At 43.1% G+C, this 22,331-nt stretch overlaps 1 protein-coding gene across 1 annotated transcript in view; it reads left to right on the forward strand.

Moving 5' to 3' along the window:
* Positions 1-21,940, forward strand: part of LOC113902746 (cell cycle control protein 50C) — a 28,663-nt gene extending 6,723 nt beyond the window's left edge. Inside the window, exons 3-8 of the mRNA XM_027558156.1 lie at positions 383-493; positions 7,789-7,890; positions 9,152-9,239; positions 9,636-9,776; positions 17,384-17,593; positions 20,290-21,940. Coding sequence (XP_027413957.1) covers positions 383-493; positions 7,789-7,890; positions 9,152-9,239; positions 9,636-9,776; positions 17,384-17,593; positions 20,290-20,477 — 840 coding nt within the window. The 3' untranslated portion in view covers positions 20,478-21,940. The remainder of the gene's footprint in view (positions 1-382; positions 494-7,788; positions 7,891-9,151; positions 9,240-9,635; positions 9,777-17,383; positions 17,594-20,289) is intronic.
* Positions 21,941-22,331: the final 391 nt, after the last annotated feature.

The raw sequence follows: 22,331 nt of genomic DNA on the forward strand, positions 1-22,331 counted from the left end.
GTATTTTCCATATGATAACATGGAAAAGCAGTGGAGTGACTTCCCCATAAAGCTGATTAGACCTGGGCCATGGGCCCAGTTCTCCTGAGTCACTGGCTAATACTTTCCTAATGGTGACTTCTTACGATGGAGGTGTAAGCCTTCATCACAACAGGCTAAACATGCAGTAGAAACCCTGAACTCCAGTACATGGCAGAATACTGCCGGGAGCCAAAATGAAAGGGGGCCCACTCCTCCTGCGCATCCAGGGAGCTGCCCTTGGTTCACGTCCCAGACAGCGTGCCCTCGACCCCGCGAGCCTGGTGACTTGAGTAGACAGGATTTTAAGGTGTGTACTCACATCCCTTTTTAATTAAGAATCATTCTTTTCCCTGTCTGACAGATTAATTATACAGAAAAATGTGCAACTTGTGCAAAACTGCGGGAAGAGGCCACTAATTTTGACAAAGAATGCAACTGCTCTATTTCCTTTTACCTTCCACAGAAAATGGAGGTGAGATTCAGGAGCCTTCATTTGGCTCTATGCTGTTCTGTTCCTAATTAACACATGGCAGTGAGTTTGTGATCTCCACCAAATGCTTTCCAAAGTTGAAAATACAAAAAAGTAAAGCAGGGTGGGAATGGCAGCGGGTCTTATAAAGTATTGAGTTTGTGTGCAACTCTCTTCCCTACCCATTTTTTCTCCCCTTGGAATTTTCATTCTTCTCCTTTGTGTCTAAATTTCCAGATTCTTTACTTACTCAACTTTGTAACATAATTCTTAACATCAGTCAAACAGATTGTATGGCAAGTGTCAGCACAGGAGGAGACCATAGAAATCTCTGAATCTGGCCATTCGTTTTATAGTGAGAAAATTAATGGGTTGAGAGGTTAAGTGACTTGGCCAAGGTCACACACTGAGTTAGTGTCAAGGGTCACACACCTGGTGGGACTCTCCTTGGGCCCCTCTCCAAGTCGTTCTTTGCATGCAGTTGGCTAATCCCTAAGGCGACTCTTGCCTGGCTGTCAGACACTGTGAGAAATGCCGAAGAAATATTAAGAGCTGTCCCTGCTCTTGCGCTGATTAAAGTCTCATGTTAGTCCAGGTCCTCCTGAGAACCAGATGCCAGGACAGGATTAGACACGCCAGAGATGTACCGAGGGAACTGCCTGCCTTGGAAAATATGGAGAAGGCTGGGAGAGCTGTCGAACCACAGCACAGCTCCCACCCCTCGGGGAAGGAGCAGGAAGGGGAGAAGGAAGGCTGGAGGGACAGAGGAAGAGAAGGGTAGAGAGACAGGGTGAATAGGAGGGAGGAGGGAAGGAAGGTGTCAGATGCAGTGTATGCTTCTGAAAGTTTCAGCAAGGCCAACGGAGAGTCCTTGCCTCAGGATCACTATTGCTGAGCCACTGGCTGGGACCAGCCATGGGAAGTATGACCTCAGTGCAAACACAGGACGACCTCAGAGCACGGGCACCGCGTGGTCCCTTGATTCCACTTCCTGCAGTTAGGAGATCAAGAGGCTCCTTTTCAGGGCCTCCACAGTCTTTCTAGGTGGCAAAGATACGATCAAATGAAAATGTGTTTCCTTCAACTTTTCAAAGATCCTGCCCCTTGTGTCCACACCTCTCCCCTGACAGTGCCGTCCTCCATAAACTGCCTCATTCCCTCTTCTTCCCCTGCTGAGAGATTCTGCGTGGGAGTCTTCCCTTGTGGGCAGGACTTCTCTTGAGTTAATCACTGACCATCCCATCCTCAAGGCCCTGCTTCCTTCCCAAACCAGACTTGGCATCATCTCCTGAGAAAATCCTCCTTACTTCTGGGAAAGACTCCTTATTTCTGGGAAAGATCTCATCACCAAGACTCAAAATTCTCTTCCTTAACTCCACCCTGCCTGCCCCTTTCTCATCCACACCTCTGATGTGTAAGCATTGTTCTATATTCCGTGTCTCTCGCAACCACTTTGTCCCTCCAGTTTCTTGGCATCACCCTAGTTCAGGCCCTCCTGGTCTTTTGCCACAGCAGCCTTAACTGCACTTCTAGCCTTTGGCTTCTCCTATTTGTCTCCCATTGTTATTTGCAGAAACGGTAGATCACGCCCTGCACCCCCTCAAAATGTGCACTCTTTCAGATTGCTTTTCGACACCTGAGGACCAACTACCTTTTCATCTTTATCTCTGCAAGAGACCTTGTACTCCTGCCAAACTGACCAGTTTGCTTTGCCACGATACAACTCTCTATGTTCTTGCTGTTCTTTTGCCTAGAAAGTCTCTCCTCTCACTTGCACTTGTAAGATCTCACTAGTTTTGAGCCCCTAATATCACCCCCAGTATTCCCTGAGCCTCCTTTTCACTCATGCCTCCAGCAAGAATTTGCCCACATTTGTGTTCTGGGAGCGCTGTTTCCTCTCCTCTGATGGACTTACAGTCACCCGTGTAATATCCTGTACTCACTTCCACTATTCACAGGAACCTCCCTGAGGACAGGGACCGTGCTTGACATGCCACACCACAACTGCACACCCGCTCATCTCTGCACTGCATACTCCGCCTTCCCGCTTGCAGCCACAGGTGAACCACCCATGCTCCCATCTGAAGGCTCACCTCTCCACTTGTGCGGTAGATGCCAGTCTTTCTTGCCTTTATAAGGATTTAACTCAGCAGTTCTCACTTCTCATACATCATCAACTTTCCTGTCTACGGGATAATTCCCACCAGCACTCAGACACATTGTTTCACCTATCTTAAAAAAAAAACAAATATTTACTTTGCTTATTTGGCTGTGCAGGATCTTAGTTGCAGCATGTGAACTCTTAGCTGTGACATGTGGGATCTAGTTCCCTAGCCAGGGAGCAAACCCAGGCCCCCTGAATTGGGAGCACAGAGTCTTAGCCACTGGACCACCAGGGAAGTCCCTCACCTATCTTTATCTCTTCTATTCTCCCAAATTTCCCAGCCTGCTATCTGCCCATTTCTTTCCTCAGATTAGCAGGAAAAGTCGCCAGAGGAGTCATCTGTCGTGGCTACTTCTAATTCCTCTCATTCTCTCACTCAGTGAAACTGCAGAGTTACCTGTGACTTCCTCCTGGACAAACCCAGGGCTCAGTCCTCGGGGCCTTGTCACCCACTGCACACAGGTGGTCACTCCCTCTTCCTTGACACATCCGCTTCTCTCAGAGATCCTACTCCCTTGGTTTTCCCACTTCCGCTCTGACTGCCCTTCTTTGGTTCCTTTGCTGTCCTCTTGTTTCCCCCAGACCCTTTCTGTGGAGAGCTTCGGGGCTCTAGTCTTGGTCTTTAGACTTCTCTTCTCTGTCTGCACTCACTTGCTAGGAAACAGCATCTACCGCCTAGATTTAAACACTCTCTATCACCAACGCTCTCTTTTCTTTCCCTATCCCAATCATCTCTTCCAATATCCACACTTGTATTTCCAGCTGCCTTCCTGGTGTCAACATTCAACTGTCTAATAGCTATCTGAAGCTTAATGTTTCTAAAACTGAATGAATATCCACTTTTTCCCCTTACCTATTCCATGCCCTCCCCCCAAAAAATACACCATTCCAACCTACAGACTTCTCAATCTCGGTTGGCAACAACTCTGTCCTTCTGATGCTCAGGCTTAAAGCCCAGGGTCATTCTTGACTACTTTCTTTCTCTCCAGCTCACCTCCAATCCATCCTCTGGGCTCTACCTTTGGAATATATCCAGAATCTGCTTACCTCTACCCACCTCTGCTGCTGCTCTCAGCTCCACACCCACCTCTCACCTGGATTTCTGCAACAGCTTCCTACCAGATCTCCCCGTTATACCCAAATCTTGAATAACAGCCAGACTGAACTTTTTAAACCGTTGAGTCCCATCATGTTATTCCTCTGCTCAAAAAGCCCTGCAATGGCTTCTCTTTCCACTCCATGAAAAACCGCAAGTCCTTCCAAGGCCTTACATGATCTGACTACTTATTTCCTCTCTAACCTCCTCTCTCCATTCTCTTCCTTACTCTGACCACAGTGGGCTCTTTGTTCCACAGACAAGTCAGGCATTCTCTTCGTCCGCATGCCTGGCATCCCCTCGGCTAACGCCCCTGCTGCCTTCAGGTCCTGCTTGGCTCAGTTATCAGCTAACCATCCAATTTCATACTGCTGCCTGCCTACTCACCCTGCCCCTGCACTCCTGATTCATATTGCTGCTGCTGCTACTAAGTCGCTTCAGTCATGATTCATATTACCTTGCTGTAATTTCCATTTTTTCCACAATGCTTATCACCTTCAAACTTACCATATAAATGAACAGATTATTATACGTATGGTTTATTGTCTGTCTTTCACCTACAACTGGTCTCCCCAGGTGGTGCTAGAGGTAAAGAACCCACCTGCCAATGCAGGAGACATTGGGTTCAACTCCTGGGTCAGGAAGATCCCCTGGAGGAGGGCATGGCAACCCACTCCAGAGGAGTGGGCTCCTCCCACAGAGGACCCTGGTGGGCTGTGGTGCATAGGGTTGCAGAGTTGGACACAACTGAGCAACTTAGCACGCGCGCTCACCTGTAACTATGTCTGGCAGCCTGTAGTTTCTCAGTTAATGGTTTTGGGTGAACATAAGAACCTTTGCTTCCTCCACAGTGCATAGCACAATATACACAGTAGGCGCTGAAATGTTAATGAATGGAAAAAAGATAAAGTGCTTAATGTTATGGCTTTATGCTCGAGGAAGCTTTGATTCTATGTGTCCCTTTCCCCCTTGATCCCAGATGAAATCATGTTGGCATCAGTAATAGTATGAGTACAACTATATCTTTAATCATTTTTTGAGTAATTCAGATGGAAATTGTATGGAAATTACTGAATCACTGGTCACATGTACCATGACCTTTATTTTCAGCCTGCCCTGGGTTCCAGCTCCCATCTTTCATACTCATCTTCTTAAAGGTCCTTAGGGTGAGGCCAAATTTGCATAGCATAAGAGAATCAGTACTTGGGTTGTAAGTGATGTGTATATAAAGTCCATGGGGAAGTTTTATATCTGTGTTCTTTTGTTAGCAGTCAAAATGCTAGCTGTCTACAGTTGTGTCCCTTCTTGCCTTCCTCAACTCACCATGCTACCACCACCCAAAAGTAAAGTTAGCACTGCCTTTTTTTTTTTTCATTCTTAAAACATTAGACATTTATTCTCTCATAATTCTAGAAATCAGAAATCTGAAATCAAGGTGTCAGCAGGATTGGTTTCTTCTTAGGGGCTCAGTGTGCTTTTTTGAAGGAAAAAATCCAAAAGATAAAGCCTTAAAAGGCTTCAGCTTCCCATCTGTCTGTGTCCTTTGAAATCCTAAAGGCAAATAAGTGTTCCCAGCTGCTGACCATTCCTTTCAGACAGAGTCTTTCTCGTAAAAATCTAACCAAACTGTTCAGAGCAACCGCAGGGCCTTCGCCTCGCCAGGTCACACACATCACACACGCTAGACGACAGATCCATGCAAGACTCTCGGCCTCGAACTAGGAATCCTGCACTGAGGAAAAGAAACACCACACAGTGCATTCGCCTCCGGGACTAATCAGAAAGATGCAGTCAACGAGGCCTTATAAAGTCTTGGACAAAGGCTCACTGAAACAAGTTTATGAAAAACACTCCTGTCTCTAATGTGTGAGTGTTCACTATCTATTTTGTCCTGTTTATATGAATATATAACCTTAGGTAAGTAGAATTCTCTTCTTAGCTCCCAAGAAAATGTATGGCAAGTTCCATTCCATGGACTTCCTATTTTCTGTAGTTATGGGTCATCAATAGAGGTTACCTCTCTGTGTGAGGAAATGTAATCCATCGTTCCCACTATGCCTGACTTGTTTGCCTTCATATCCATGCTGTCTGTTTATGATGTTGCAACCTGCCTCTTTGTCAGGGCCCAGCATCTCCCCTTCTCAGTGTCCCAGAGACTTTTCTCTTACCAGGGACTAAGCTCTTCAGGCTTTGTGGTTTTCTGTCACTGGCCACACTTCCTATGACCTTTATTTTCAGCCTGCCCTGGGTCCCAGATCCCATCTCCCATACTCATCCTCTTAAAGGTCCTTAGGGCAAGGGCAAATTTGCATAGCATAAGAGAATCAATTGGCTCAGGGAATTGTAAAGGAATACTTTTGTATTTCTAGGACTGAATATAGCACCTAACATTTAGGAGTCACTTAATAAAAACTTAGACCTTCATAGTTTTAGATGCATGCCTTTATTATTTTGGAGATAGGTATTATATTATTTGGGGCTTCCCTGGTGGCTCAGATGGTAAAGACTCTGCCGGCAAAGCAAGAGAACTGGGTTTGACTTCTGGGTCAAGAAGATCCCCTGGAGAAAGGAATGGCTACCCACTCCAGTATTCTTGCCTGGAGAATTCCATAGACAGAGGATCCTGGAGGGCTATAGTAAGTAGCTACACTAGACAGTTACATTTGCATCATATGTGCTGTTAGTAAAATCAGTACCAAGCCCTCCTAGAGAAGGGCCCTGGTCTGTCACCACAAAGGTAGAAGCATGATGGTAGCCTGTAAAAGGGCAATCTCGTGGCAGCATCCATGACAAGGCATATCTCTCATGGCACCAGGACTACTTATTGCTAAGATGAAAATCATCTTTCTTCTAGATTAGTGAACTGTTCCATCTTTTTGTCCATAACAAATGGATCACCATTTCTTGATCAAGTGTTACATCCCATGGGTCTGTGTTAGATCCTAAGATAAAAGGACAACACTGGAGCTGGGTTTATGTCTGTGGACAGTGGGTGCAGCGCTGGAGCTGAGTTTATGGACAGTGGGCACAGCCCTGGAGCCAGGTTTATGTCTGTGGACAGTGGGCACAGCCGAGGAGCCGGGTTTGTGGACAGTGGTCACTGTGCTGGAGTTGGGTTTATGTCTGTAGACAGTGGGCACAGCCCTGGAGCTGGGTTTATGGACAGTGGGCACAGCGCTGAAGCTGGGTTTTTGTCTCTGGACAGTGGGCGCAGCACTGGAGCCGGGTTTATGGACAATGGTCACTGTGCTGGAGTTGGGTTTATGTCTGTGGACAGTGGGCACAGCCCTGGAGTCGGGTTTATGTCTCTGGACAGTGGGCGCAGCACTGGAGCTGGGTTTATGTCTGTGGACAGTGGGCACAGTGCTGGAGCTGGGTTTATGTCTGTGGACTGTGGGCACAGCCCTGGAAACAGGTTTATGTCTGTGGACAGTGGGCACAGCCCTGGAGCCGGGTTTTTGTCTGTGGACAGTGGGCACAGCCCTGGAGCTGGGTTTATGTCTCTGGACAGTGGGCGCAGCACTGGAGCCGGGTTTATGGACAGTGAGTGCAGCCCTGGAGTCGGCTTTTTGTCTTTGGACAGTGGGCGCATGCACCTAAATATGCTTAGTGGCTCCAATTTTAAATTATGTTTCATGGATTTGCTTTGAAACTACGTGAACTTGATGCTTACCACAACCCCTAGGCAAAGCATCTTTCTTAGTATTTGGGGGAAATATTTGAAGAATCAAATTTTATGTTTTGAGAATACAAAGCCTAGTTATAAATTTTTTTTCAAGGCAGGAATGTAGTACCCCTTACATAAACATTAAAAATAAGTTATTTACTTATTTTAATAATTCTGTATATACTATATACTAGGATTTTTCCAACGTTGATTTTTAAAAACAATTTCTTGGGTTTCTATTTGAAATAAGGAAACTTTCAGTTCCCAATCAATATTTTTGGTACTACTTATATTTAACAAATCCCATCCATGTTTGTTAATATTTCCATTTATTTTTCTTTCTTCTTATATCTTGATGTTCTCCTCCACAGGGTAATGTTTATCTGTACTATAAATTGTATGGCTTCTATCAGAACCTCTATCGGTATATTCTGTCCAGAAGTAATATCCAGCTGGTGGGTGCAGATGTAAAGGTAGGGCTTTATTAAATTTGGTATGATACTCTTTGTGTTTTTTTTTTAACCAGATAGATCTTTCAGTCTAAAAGAGCGTATGGAAAATAAACTCAAAAGCTAAGGTTTTACAAGACAGAAATGCTCCTTTCATTCTTTTGTGAACTGAAGGGGCTGAGTACTCAGGATAACTGCTGTTGAGAATGAGCCCTTTCCCTCCTCAGAACAGGAATGCGAGTCTTCTCCAGTGAGATGGTTATCCTTTCATGTGTCACCCATTTTTTAGTTTAACAACATCTTATATTAAAGCCAGATTCATAGTGGACTGCCCAAGTCTTGGTGATAATGAATGTGTCAGAAGGGCAAATCTTCAAGCACCTTTTCAACCACAATTCAGGATTTGTTTCTGTTGATAAGTTGATGGCATACTGGAGCTGCTTCAAACAGTAGAGCGTTTGCTTCTTTGAATGACATATCAAATAGATTTCAGTATTATTTTTGCACACTTGATTTCTGTAGTTTTCTTTAAACTTCCCCGTTTTAGTAGATGGGTGCACCAACCATTTTGACAGTAACCTTGAGTGGTTCATCTCCGTCCAGTTCACTCTGTGTCCACCACTGTCTTTTTTTATAACTGGGGCCTTCAGGCAGCCTAGTTTAAGGACACTGGGCTCTACTTGATTGAATAAAAGCCTTTGGTTTACTGAATATCCTTTCAGACCTAAGATTACAAAACTTGACTCTAGGTAGATGATATTCAACATACTGGCAATAAAAGCTAAAGGAAACCTTTTCTATACTGACACTATATAAAAGGGATAACCAAATGGTTTTTAGCAGCCATTCTTTTTAAAATATATTCTGGTAGGTAGGTGGATTTCCCTGTGGTCTGTCATCCAGCTGTAGACTCAATTTATATAGTTTTTAGAACATATTATACTACAATAAGAAAAACTTCTTAAAATGTATTCCAATGTAGGCTTAGTGTGGTATTTAGCACAGCCAGGAAAGTACAATTTCTTCCTGCAGACATATTCAGTATGCTATGTACTGTTAATGAGGAAAGAAACTACACACATGTGTATACACACATAAATATCTTCAAAACACAAACATTTTCTAGCCTAGGTGAGCCAGAAGCCTGGGAACAACAGGCAGTGGTCCCTAATCTCAGTCTGTGCCAATGGATCAGTGTGGGTTGGTTTATATTGCCAGTGTTTTCACTTGCAGCATTGTTAAGAGTTTACCAAAATCACGTATTCCTGTGTCATTTCTCCTCCAGGATGTTAGAAACTGTGCTCCATTCAGAACCTCTGACAATGGGCTCCCCATCGCTCCTTGTGGTGCAATTGCCAACAGCATGTTCAATGGTAGGTGACTTTTTCTGTCTCCAGCATCTTTCCTTTCATAAGTGTGTAAAACCTAATGTCCAGAAGATTACTCCTGCAGCTGAGTGGCAGGTTGCTTTTTTTAATGTTTGTGTACATTATCCACTGATTTATACTTCATTGGCAAGTAAGTTCTTCACCAGAGATCTGAAGTAGTCGGGAAACATGAGTTAGTTAAATGGAGCCTAAGAGTATTTCTCAATAATCGGGACCTTAGAAAGAAAAGGAATCGCCTTCTGATTCCAGCATCTATGGCATGCAGGCATGTGAAGAGTCTTCTCAAACCCTGCTTTTTCAGCTGTGTCTGATTGTGCACTTCCAAGCGTGGCAAAAATGCTTGCCTGAATCTCTTAACACAGTCTTTAATTTCCCCCACAGACACCATTGTTCTTTGGTACAACTTTAATTCATCTACACATATCAGAGTCCCAATGGTAAGGACTGAAACTGCATGGTGGACAGACAAGTATGTCAAGTTTCAGAATCCAGCTTTCCAAAATCTTTCTAGTGCATTTGCAGGTAAGATTCATATATTAGCTCAGTATTCTTTACAGTACTGTTTATGGAAACTGGTTTTGATGTGTGGGGGGATGTTTATGATTCCTCCTTCTTTACTTCTTTTTTGATCACCTTTGTTAACTTTTCCTGCCTGTGAGCACCTCCATCACATACCTATCAGAAACACAAAATGATTGGTACCCTGGTTCCTTCTAGATTACCATGATGAAAAAGGCAGTGTTTTAAGAAACTTGTTCCTTCATCTATAATTAGAGTGATCATATAATTTACTGTCCAAACTAGTGCACTCTTGAGAGTGAAAGAGGTCACAGGAATAACTAAAGTTACATATTTATTAGAAAGTGGTACTTATTGACCACCAAAATTGATATTACCATATTGATGGGCCGATAAAATAATTCTATTATAAATTATTTTTTAAAATACAATTCTTTCAAAAGTTGAAAGAATATATCTGTGTACATTAAACCAACTTTAAAAATGTTTTAAATATTATCTAAATGCTAAAAGATAACAGAATAATTATTCTGGATATGGAGTCACATACTTTAATCAGTTTCTTGGCCATGTAAGTCTTAATTACATGCCCCTGTATTTTTCTAATGAAAATTTTGAATTTTTGTGGGAAAAATTTCACAAAATTATCTACAATCTTTTTCTTTTTTTCCCCAAATGGCCCCACTTGAGGCTTTTTGTTTTTGTTTTCATAATTATTATGCATGCTAGAATCACACAGAGTGGCTGTTGCAACTTTGCTCTGACTCCACAGTGGGGCAGGTGGTAGCTACAGGGGTCACTTGTTTTGTGTGACCTCTGGCGGTGGCTAGATGTGAGGGGTTAGAGGTAGGCAGGTTAGCAAAGCCCCAGGAATCCTTCACATAGTACACCTTTACCTGTAGTAACTTGGGTCTTTAGAGATCTCCTACTCCATTTTTCTTTCCTTTCCAAATCTTCCCATTTCCCTGCTTGTGGCTCCTTGAACCTCTTTCACTTCTGCTTCTTATGGTTCTAGACTAGATGATGAAGGAAACTTTTCCTTGTCCCTCATCAAGCACTAACATGGAAGCAGCTATTTAGGTCTGCCTAGACTTCCCTTTCACTTTTCACTTTCATGCATTGGAGAAGGAAATGGCAACCCACTCCGGTGTTCTTGCCTGGAGAATCCCAGGGATGGGGGAGCCTGGTGGGCTGCCGTCTCAGGGGTCGCACAGAGTCGGACACGACTGAAGCGACTTAGCAGCAGCAGCAGCAGCAGCAGGGGAAAGAGAGACTCCAGGTCCCACTGTGGCTTAGTTCATAGGAGGACTAAGCGGACATGAAGGGGAAAGAATGCTATCTGAAATGAGAATGTTGTAACTAGCGCAACAGTGTATATGCCCCACCCTACTCTGAAGGCTTTTCCCTCCCTCCCACATTGCCAGGGGTCCCTCTCTCAACCTTAAAACCTCTTGTTCTTCAGCCTCAAAGGGCAGGCATAGGCACTGTGTATAGGAGCTACACCTCCAGGAGAAAATGGTCCACCCTTAGACAAGGGACTGCCTGTTGAATTCATCTTCCCCATGCTCCTTGTGGGCTTTCCTGGTGTTTCAGTGATAAAGAATCCTCCTGCCAGTGCAGGAGACTAAGGAGATGCCTGATGGACCCTGGGCCAGAAGATCCCCTGGAGGAGAAATGGCAACCTTCTCCAATATTCTTGCCTTGCAGAGTCCCATGGACAGAGGAGCCTGGCAGGCTATACAGTCTGTGGGGTCACAAAGAGTCCCAGGACTGAGCGACTGAGCGCACACACACTCACACGTTACACACACACACATGTTCCACACACACACGTTCCTTGTGCCTCTACAGCTAAGGGGCCAGAGATGGCTTGACCGGGCAGAGAAAATAATGTCTAAGGGTTGAACATGCCTCACCCAGCGGCTAGAGGGACCAAGAGACACAGATTCGTGGGAGTCAGAGCCGTGGAGAGGGAAGAGAAGGGAGCAGAGTGAAGGGTAAGGCTAGTTATCCCGGAGCTGGGATCCTTCTTTTCTGCAATGGCCGGAACTTGCCCCCAACAGCGAGGGCAGCCTTCTGTTTCTGGTGCCGGCAGCTCAGTGTCAGTCCTCCCCTCCTCCTCCTCACCCTTCTTGGCATGACCAACTCTCCCCTTTTCCTCTGGGACAGGTGCCTGGTTGGTGCTGAGGATTTTTTTTTTTTTTGCTGTTAAGCTCGCTCGCGGGCGCGGCTCGTGCAGGGGAGACGGGGCTGCACGAGCGAGGGCCTCTGAGGCTGGGTCGCCGCTGAGGAGGCGAGGAGAATTAGCGCGGAGAGCCGCCGCTCCACTGCTCGCACCCGGCTCCCGGCGCGCAGATCCCCGCCGGCGGTCCTCTTCGGACCCTGTCCTGTCTGCGCCGCAATCTTTTTTGAAGCGCATTTTATGGTTAATCACTTTCAACTGTAGCACCTCCAGTTGATCCTTCTCCTTTGGCCATATTTTTTTAAAGAAAATATCTATAGGTGGTGAGATACCTGTTACGCTCACAGTCATTTTACTAAATGGAGGATATTCTCATTTTCAATTCTTTTGTATTAGAATATGCTAGTATCGCAACCCAAATGTTTTTATAGGCAAGGTCTTTTTTTTTTTCTTCACTTCATTTTTTTTTCTATGATTTTTTAAATGTGTTACTAGTTTTAGATGGTACGAAATCTTAGACTTTCTGGGTATCATTTAATTCTCATCGAGAAGAAAATTTGATCTTATTAAAATAGGAGCTCCATCAAAATATTTTTCACATAAGTTGAGATTTTCCAAAGCACAATTATAGAATTTAAAAATTAAATCTTGTATACATTTTGAACTATCATTATATGATATGATCATTATATAGTATGTTAAATTGTTCCCTTGCTTTCATAGGGGTAAATTTCAGTACCTTCTTGTTTGCAAACTTGATTTTTGATAATTACAATTAACTATACCTTCAAACGGAAAAGGCAATGGCACCCCACTCCAGTACTCTTGTCTGGAAAATCCCATGGACGGAGGAGCCTGGTAGGCTGCAGTCCATGGGGTCGCTAAGAGTCGGACACGACTGAGTGGCTTCAGTTTCACTTTTCACTTTCATGCATTGAAGAAGGAAATGGCAACCCACTCCAGTGTTCTTGCCTGGAGAATCCCAGGGACGCGGGGAAGCCTGGTGGGCTGCCGTCTATGGGGTCGCACAGAGTCCGACACGACTGAAGTGACTTAGCAGCAGACCTTCATAAACTAAGATTTCTGGCATTCCACATTTAGAATATTTTGTCTAAAACTTTTCAGCTATTTTGAATAAAATTTCACCAAAAGTTAGAGGGCTCATTTACCAAGAAAAAGTTCAGGCTAATTGTAGGACTCATCATTTGATACAGAAAATAGCTCTTTGAAGGCTCAAAGATTTCTAAAATTTTGACTGATGATGTGTAGCAAAGACAGACCCCAAGTCCTACCAGCTGAACCGTCTCTTTAACATCTTCGTCATTGTAAAAACTTCGCAGCTCATTTTCTCTGTGACTATAAAAAAAACATTTTAATTTGCATAATTACAGCTCTCTTGATTAACAAAATATTATAGCTTGTTTGGATATAGTTATTAATTATGTTTCACAACCAATTTTAAGCCCCATCTCTCCATAAATTTCTTAATTTACTAAGAACATTTTCTTTACTCTGCCTGTACTCTACCAAATTTGCATTTATATTATCACTATAAGACCAAAAAATTTACACTTGATTGTTGAATATTTTAACTGAATTTATAGCAATATTTATAACTGTGTCAGAATTTTTGTCTTCCAGTATTGAATATTGAAAATCTTTGCTTTGATTACATGAAAAATCAAAGATGAATACATTTGAAAAGACTGATGTAAAACTGGCTTCATTTAACCGTTTACAAGGTTCTTTATGTGATTACAAAGCCCAAACATTAACACTTTCCTTTGATTACAAAAAAACATTTTTTAATGACACTAGACAGAAACGTATTTGATCTAAATGAAAAGTCATGTTCACATAATGGTATATAAATGAACTTTCTGTAGCTACATGAGGTAAAGCACTGTTCTGAATTTACTCTTTTAAAAATAAGTGCAAACTTTTGAAGTAGATTCTGATATTCTTCAGCAGATTTATATCTTTTGATTTTCACCTAATCATTGATATCATGATGGTTCCTGTGGTAGGGAGTAAATGTTAACCAACATTGCAAGTATCACATTCATCTACTTCCTTGAAAAAATTGTACTTAATTTTTCATTGAACATGTGTGTTTGTTTTTTAGCTCTTCTCAGCTAAAAGAATTTACTAGCAAATAAAAAAATGGATACTGAACAATAAAATAGTTATATTTTTACACCATATAATAAATAACGCTATTGCAAGAGAGTTCCAACTACTCTCAGCAAGGCTGCTCAGTATCTGTTTTTCACACTATTCTCACACTATATTTTTTTCACACTATATATTTTCACACTATCTGTATTTCACACTATGTCCATGCAACATAAACTGCAACATCCCACTTTTCCTACTAAGCCCAATGACTTGCAGCCTGGCAGCTTCATATTAATACATCACACAGATTAAAACAGAGGCTGTGGTCTAACCGGCTGCACTGTGAAACAGTGGCAAGGGTCATGGGGATATGTTATGTTCTGCTGTGGAAAGCCTCTGGTTATCTTTCATCAATAACATGTTAAAGTAAGTACTCGTGTTCACCACATATAGGTATCTCTCACTACTAGCTAAGACCATGACTAGAATAGGAAGGATGAAATTATACTTACATTATTCGCTTGGGATAAATGCTAAATCAGATGAGATAATGGCCAACAGACATAAACTGGGACTGTCCTAGGCAAACTGGCAGGTGTGCGCACTGTATCTGTAATTAAACTCCTAGAAAGGACCTTGGCAACATGCTATTGTTTTGTCTTACCATAACCACAGCCATGTAACATAAAGCATCCTTGGCTATCTCCCACTGCACTTTGTTCTTAACTTCTGTTGTAGGAGTTACCATGTTTGTCTGTAATTATCTGTCTGAATGCTTGTCATTCCCATTTGGTATGTTAATTCCTTGAGGAAAAGGATTAGATCTCATACAATTTTAAATCCCTGGTGCTTGATACAAGTGAGCAATCAAGAAATGCTTATTGTTGAGTGAATGGAGGGATACCAAGGACCCAGCTGAACTTGGAAAATGAAAGAAATTGGTTCTTCCTATACTATGCTTCTCACACTCTCTGGAGACATGGGATAGGGTGGGATTGGAGGTTGGTAAGGAAAGGCATGTTTGAACCTGCATTTTTCACTCCGTTGGTGATTTGGATGTCGTTGGTCCACAGGATACATTGTCTTGGAGCGTGAGCTCTGGCTAAAATAAAGAGAGTGTGTGGTCCATGTGCAGGCATGCCTGCCAAGTCCCTTCAGTCATGTCTGACTCTTTGCAGCCCCATAGACTATAGCCTGCCAGGCTCCTCTGTCTGTGGGATTCTCCAGGCCAGAATACTGAAGTGGGTTGCCATGCCCTCCTCCAAGAGATCTTCCAGACTCAGAAATTGAACCCACATTTCCTGCGTCTCCTGCATTGCATGTGGATTCTTGACCAATGAGCTACCACATGCAGGCACCAAAGACAATTTCAATGTCAATCAAAATTCTTCCATCAACAACCATTGAAGTCTTTGGGACAGCCAACGTCTCCACAATTTTTGGAGAGGAAGTTTCTCAGCAAAGGGTTATTTCCAGAGGAAGTATAAGTCTACAAACAGAATTCAGCAGATTAATCCAACCAAACTTAGCACATGCCTTTATAAGCACTATAGCCCATGCTTAGAAATAAGACTGTGTTTCTTTTAAGAGAAAATAGTCAGTGGTCAGAGTTAAGAAAGAATGGTTCCTTACAAATAGTAGAACCATTTTTATAGAAGTGAAAGGCTCACTGAACAACTTCTTGTTGACTGTTTCAAAATTCAGAATGCTTTTTACTTCTGTCAACTTTCATCATAATCGCTCATCCCTTTACCAAGCATTTATTGAATACCTACCATGTGCCAGGGATTGGACTAAATGACAATGAAACCACAATGAGGAAGACATTGAACTCAAGAGTCTGCTGTCCAGTGGGAGAGAGACATGGCTGCCACTGTAAAGCGGGAAGTAGAGGAGGAGAATAAACTCAGCAGACTGGACTCGAGGCGCCAGCCCTCCAGCCCAAGCACCCGCTCCCAGACCCACCAGGCTTCCTGGCTTTAGAACAGGCTTGCCACACCTCTGCTCTCCACCTTCTCCCTTCTACCAATTCCTCTTCCTTGCTTCCAACTTCACGCTCTTAGGCGCAGGTCTGCAGGGAATATCTATGTAATGCAATCTTCATGCACTTCCCATGATCATTTCCTTAGAATACAGTCCTAGAAGTAGAATTCCTGGGCTAAAATATATGCAAAATACATTTAATCTTTTGCTGCTTGTTCCTAGATTACCAAAGATGTCATTAATCCATGAATCTATCTGCTCTGTATAAGAATTCCCATTTCCACTGCCTCATAAGTGTTTTTCATTCTTTTTTTCATTAAATATTAGCCCATTTTGAGGTGAAACAGTATCTTGTTTTAATTTGTTCTCCACATTACCAGTGAAGTTAAAGAAAATATACATTACCCATGATGCTCTCATTGAGTGCCAACCCCCACTATTATTTTGCTGTACCTATTTTTTCAATGCGTTGTTATGCATTTAATATAGTTGAATATGGGCTTCCCTCGTGGTTCAGATGGTAAAGAATCCACCCTCAATGCGGGAGACCTGGGTTCAATCCCTGGGTTGGGAAGATCTCCTGGAAGAGGGCATGGCAACCCACTCCAGTATTCCTGCCTGGAGAATCCCCATGGCCAGAGGAGCCTGCCGGGCTATAGTCCATGGGGTTGCAAAGAGTTGGGCACAACTAAGTGACTAAGCACAGCACAGCACATAGTTGGATAAATAATACACATACAATATGATATTCTGCTTTTTTTTAACCCTATAACAGTATCATCAGCATTCCCTGCCCCCGACATTTCCTTGGAGTCTTTATAACTATTATCTTTTAAAAATTTTATTATTTTATTTATATAATTGTTTATTTTTGACTGCGCTAAGTCAAAACTCTTCATTGCTGCAAGCGGGCTTCTCTCTAGTTGTATCAAGCAGGGCCTGCTCTCTAGACGCAGTGCACAAGCGTTTCATCGCAGTGGCTTCTCTTGTTACAGAGCAAGGCTCTAGAGCAGGAGGGCTTCTGTAGTTGTGGCACATGGGTTCAGTTGCTCCGTGGCATGTGGGATCGTCCCAGGTCAGGGATACAACCTGTGTCTCCTGCCCTGGAAGGCGGATTCTTTATTCCTGAGCCAACAGGGAAGCCCTATAATCATTGTCTTTAAAGGTTGCATATTCATGTAGCTTACACACACATACTTTAAAAAAAAAAAAAAGTGTCATTTCAATTCCTCAAGAATATGAAAGTTGTTTCATTCTCTACATTTTAAGAAAGACTGGAGGCGATAGATGGTTTTTCTCAACCACATCCATTATTAACTTTCCACAGGAACTGCAAAGCCTCCGAACTGGCCTAAGCCTGTCTATGAACTAGATGAAAAGGACCCAGGGAACAACGGCTTCATCAATGATGACTTCATTGTGTGGATGCGGACCGCCGCCTTTCCCAATTTCAAGAAACTATACCGCCGACTCCATCGAATAGGCAATTTTACCGAAGGCTTACCTGCTGGTAGCTATAGTTTCATCATAAACTACAGTATCCTTTTATTCCAGGGCTGAGGGAAAATCAGGGTCCATCTGCATACTAGTTATTGAACTATTTCATTCTATACTTCTCTATTCTCCAATCAAATCTATATATACTGTAAAAGAAATACATATTTACCTTATAGGCAATACTGTCAGTCCATCACCACATAGCTATTTGTCTCTGCTTTATATATAATCAAATGTGCACTTTTTTTAAGGAGTAACAGTAGCAACATTAGGTAAGCAGGTATGGGTAAGTAAGGAAGGACTGTTTCTTCCCTAGGAGAAAAATTAAGTAACACTGGGCCTAGAGATCTAAAACAATGAGGAGAAGCCTATTATAGAGGATGGGATGACATGGAGGACCCTGGAAATAAAGATAGGATTACAAAGAAGTAGATTTGAGTATGGACTAAAAACAATGAAAACTGAGAGGGCCATGGTAGAACCTTTTATTTTAGGCAGAAGTCTCATGGGCCTAGGGAGAAGCTCTGGATTCAGGGAGCAGGTTGGGTTCCTCCAGCCCACGTGAGCTGCACCACCAGCTCTGCACTGAGGATGCCGTGCTCTTCCTCTACTGGTACGAAGCCAGTTAGCAGGCTCCAAGGCTTTGGTTGTGGACATATGGCCCATGTTAAGAGACATACTTGAATATGAGATTCTGAGTGTTCTCAGTTACTTTAAAAATGTAAATGTCACTCTTGACTTAAGAACAAAAAGTTCTTAACTTCAAAATGACACCAAACACTATCTTTATATATATATATATTTTTTTTTTTTTTTTTTTTTTAAATATAATTTGTACTAACTCTGGTCTTCAAACTTAGGTTTCAAGTCCCCTCCTGATTCTCTCTGAGGCAGAATTCTCCCAGAGGCAGGTCTTTCCAGGACTTGTACACAGTTTTGAGACGTCAGCCCATCAGGCATCAGCACCCCCCTGGCATCTCAGGGCCACTGGAGTTTTTCAGGCGACCCCCAGCAGGCTGGAGGATCTGAACACCAAACTCTCCACCTCTTTTGTTTCTTTACCACTCGAGGAGTTTGACTGAAACACTCCTGGGTCAGTGAATGATGATATGTATTCCAGTTCCCTGCTCCATCTTTTCTTCTTTTCTGTCCTAGAGCAGAGGTTTCCTCCCTGACACAGGAGTGGGGATGTTCCTTGGGCAGAGAGACTTCCACTGAAGAGACACCATCTCTGCCTCTTGGCTTATTGCCTCCTTTTGTTTACTGACCAGGAGTATGGTTGCCTTCAGCTGTTCCTTTAGCATGGTCTCTAATGCTAGTCTGTGCAAAGGAAAGTCAGAAATTGCTCTCTGTGTGTACAGATCAAAGACCAGGCCATAGAACCTTACCTTTTCAATAGGATTTCAGCACCCCTCTCTCTCCCTCCTAGAAAATTTGAGACTGAAAGTTGCTCAAAGTAGTCTTTCAAGTTGGACCTTCAGTTCTCATCAGCTTTTTCTGTGATGACCCTACCAGTAAAGCAGTTAGGGTAGCAATCAAGACACAGGGGAAAAAAGCCCATTGGGCACTGGTGCTCTCACAAGGCACTGCAGTGAGTTTAAGGCTGATGGAAAGAGGGAGTCCACTTTCAAACAAAGGAGACACTGTTTCTCTGCGTGAAACATGCTCTCCTTGGATGTGTTTATTCACAGTAAACTTTTAATGCTGACAACTCTCCAACCTAAATCTTTAGCAACAGAACTTCAGTCCTGAGCTTCAGCTCATACCACCTATGTTGAACCCTAGTGTGAGTATTACCCGTCCAGCCTCACGGCCTGGCTAATATGTAGAGAACTAAGTCTGAGCTGCAGATAGTTCTACCACTGATCCCGTGTGAGGAGAAGACCCTCTTAACGAAACAAGGGGAGTGGGAGAGAAAAGAATCAGAGGGCTAGTTGAGGACCTGCACCCAAGGAGCCCAGGGACCTAGTGACCACGAGGAATTTTGACAGAAAAGAAAGCAAACTAGCTTTCCTAACAAGTTTCTTTGTGCCTTTAAATAGCATGTTGCCAAGTGATTTGAGGCCTTTTAAGAGCTTTGCTGGGAAATGCCGTTGCTATGAGAAGCCTTTATTTGTTTATTAGTTTGGTTTACAAAAAGCACCAGATGTTTAAAAACCTCAGGCCACATGCATAATCAAAATGACATCATTCAAATGCTAATGATAGCAAAGCCACTTCAAACACTTTCTCCCTAGCAGGGAGGGAGGCTGGCCTTTTCAAAACTTGAATACACCACCAAAAATGTTTTGCCATCTCTCTCACTACTTTTTTGTTCTACACGCCTCTTGAAGAATTTTCCCTGAGGTACAAATTTAAACCTTAGCCTCTAAAGGACTTGAGCCTACCCTGGGTGTCCTGATCCACAAACACAAATTTTGGCTTGCTGCACAATCTGTCTATATAGGCTCTTCATTTCCTTGGGTTTGTAAATTAACTATATTTGTTCATATTATTGAGTTATCTGTAAGTCATTCAGATCTATTTGTGTCAGTTTATTTCATAAATTACAACTATGTAGAGGGAAGGCTTGTTTTTACTTAGTTTCCAGCAAGATAAAACATACTGCTTGGTAAAGATTGGGCTAAATGAAATTGAATAGTCAACCATTTATTACCAACAAAAACAGCAATATTAGGTGTAGAGGTGGGGCTGAGAAGTGCTGAGACAGAGCCTTAACAAATTTTCTTTCCTTAGACTTTCCCGTGAGCAGGTTTCAAGGACAAAAAGCAGTTGTTCTTTCTACCCTGACGTGGAGTGGAGGCAGTAGCCTTTTCTTAGCCCTTGCCTATCTGGTGACAGGAGCTGTGACTTTGTTGGCCTCCTTTTCCATGATGGCACTTCACCTGAAGCTGAAAGAAAGGAAAACGTTCTTCCTCCAGTAGTAAAGTCAAGCGTTAAAAAGAAAAACAGAAAATACAGAAATGGACAGTGAAGTAATGGAGCCAAAGATCTCAAAATGGGTTATTCTACCAAGGGGAACTGGACTGACTGACCAAGTACTCTTCCAGAGAGATATGTAATAAGAGTTTCAAAGTAAAGATAAAGAAGGGGAGGAGGCATGATTAGGTATAGTAAAATGTCCTTGGAATGGGGAGGATAAATCATCCTTGAGCTCTAAACCAAGTCTCGGGTATTTATTTGAAGCCCTTGTGCCTAAAAATAGGTGAATGCCTAGGAGGGCAGCATCACCAGATGAGAGGAAGCAAACCTGGGGCCCCAAGATTAAGTGAGTCCTTTTAACCATCAGTCAGGCTCAGACCATGAGCCTTCGTTGGCTGGTTGAAATTATAGACTCCCCAGCAACAATTTTTGATCACTGAATTGAACAATCAGGGTGATTTTTGGAAATGGATTCATTCAATGTTCTCCTCTTTCTGTGGGTCAAAATGAAGTTTTCTTACTAAGAGTAAGCCAAGTGAAGGTTATGGCAGTAGTCCTCACAGCACCCAAAATACATCAATACACCAAAAAGAAAGTCTAGGAATTTTCCTAAAGCTACCCATGAGGCCAAAAGAGAAGTACTGAAAGTGACTGATGCTCTCAAAAGCTGTACCCAGCATGTGAGGGAGCAGCACAGTTCTGAAACTTACATCAGAATGACGTTCTCTAGAACGCGGGTGGTGATGCGGATTTTTGATACTTGAATTATACATTTTGAGGGAGTTGTTAGGGTCCATCTTAAAAGATTTGAAGTCCTGCTAAAGGCCACTTTAAAGGAGACTGAACAGCATGCAGCTGACCCTTGAACAGCACAGGAGTTAGTGGCGCAGACCCCCATGCCATCAAGAATCCACCTATAAATTTACAGTTGGCCATTAATACCTGTGGTTCTATCGATACATCCATGGATGCAACCAACTGTGGATCATGTAGTACTGAAATGTTTATTGAAAAAAATCCCTGAGTAGACACTTGCACTCCAAACCTGTGTTGTTCGAGGATCAGCTGTACTTGGTCAAGCTGGCAGGGCAGGAGACTTGCTAGATCTGCATAACTAGATAACCAGCGTACTGTAAAAAACATGTTTATATATTATTTTTATTTTTTGAGGTTGGGGGAAGCTTTACTCTATGGTGATTCTAAGAGCAGAATTTTCGTTGTTCTCTTTAGCAGCCAAGAAAGCATTTCTTTGCTGCAACTTTCTGTGTTCACCAAATGGTCAAGTACTTTTCCAAAAAAACCAGGTACCAACCACTGACCTCACCTGACCAGGTTGTGGTAGGCTGAGTAATGCCCACTGCAAAGATACCCACATCCTCATCCCTGGAACCTGTGAGTGTGACCTTGTACCCAGAAGACACTTTGTGTGGGTGTGTGCTCAGTCTCTCAGTCGTGTCCAACTCTCTGTGACCCCATGGACTGTAGCCTGCCAGGCGCAGGCTTTTTTCCATGGGATTTTCCGGGCAAGAATATTGCAGTGGGATCTTCTCAGGCATGGGATTTTCCGGGCAAGAAAGTTGGAGTGGGATCTTCCCAGGCATGGGATTTTCCGGGCAAGAATATTTTGAGTGGGATCTTCCCTGCCCAGGGATTGAACCTGCATCTCTTGCATCTGCTGCATGGGCAGGCAGACTCTTGACCACTGTGCCACCTCGGAAGCCCAGAAGACAGTTTGCAGTTGTGCTTGAGCTAAGGATACTGACATGGGGAGACTGTACTGGATTATTTGTGTGGGCCTAATGTGATCATAAGGGTCCTTATAAAAGTGAGGCAGGAGATCAGAGGAGTAGGGGGGA

Source organism: Bos indicus x Bos taurus, chromosome 1, assembly GCF_003369695.1.
Source record: "Bos indicus x Bos taurus breed Angus x Brahman F1 hybrid chromosome 1, Bos_hybrid_MaternalHap_v2.0, whole genome shotgun sequence".
NCBI lineage: Eukaryota > Metazoa > Chordata > Mammalia > Artiodactyla > Bovidae > Bos > Bos indicus x Bos taurus.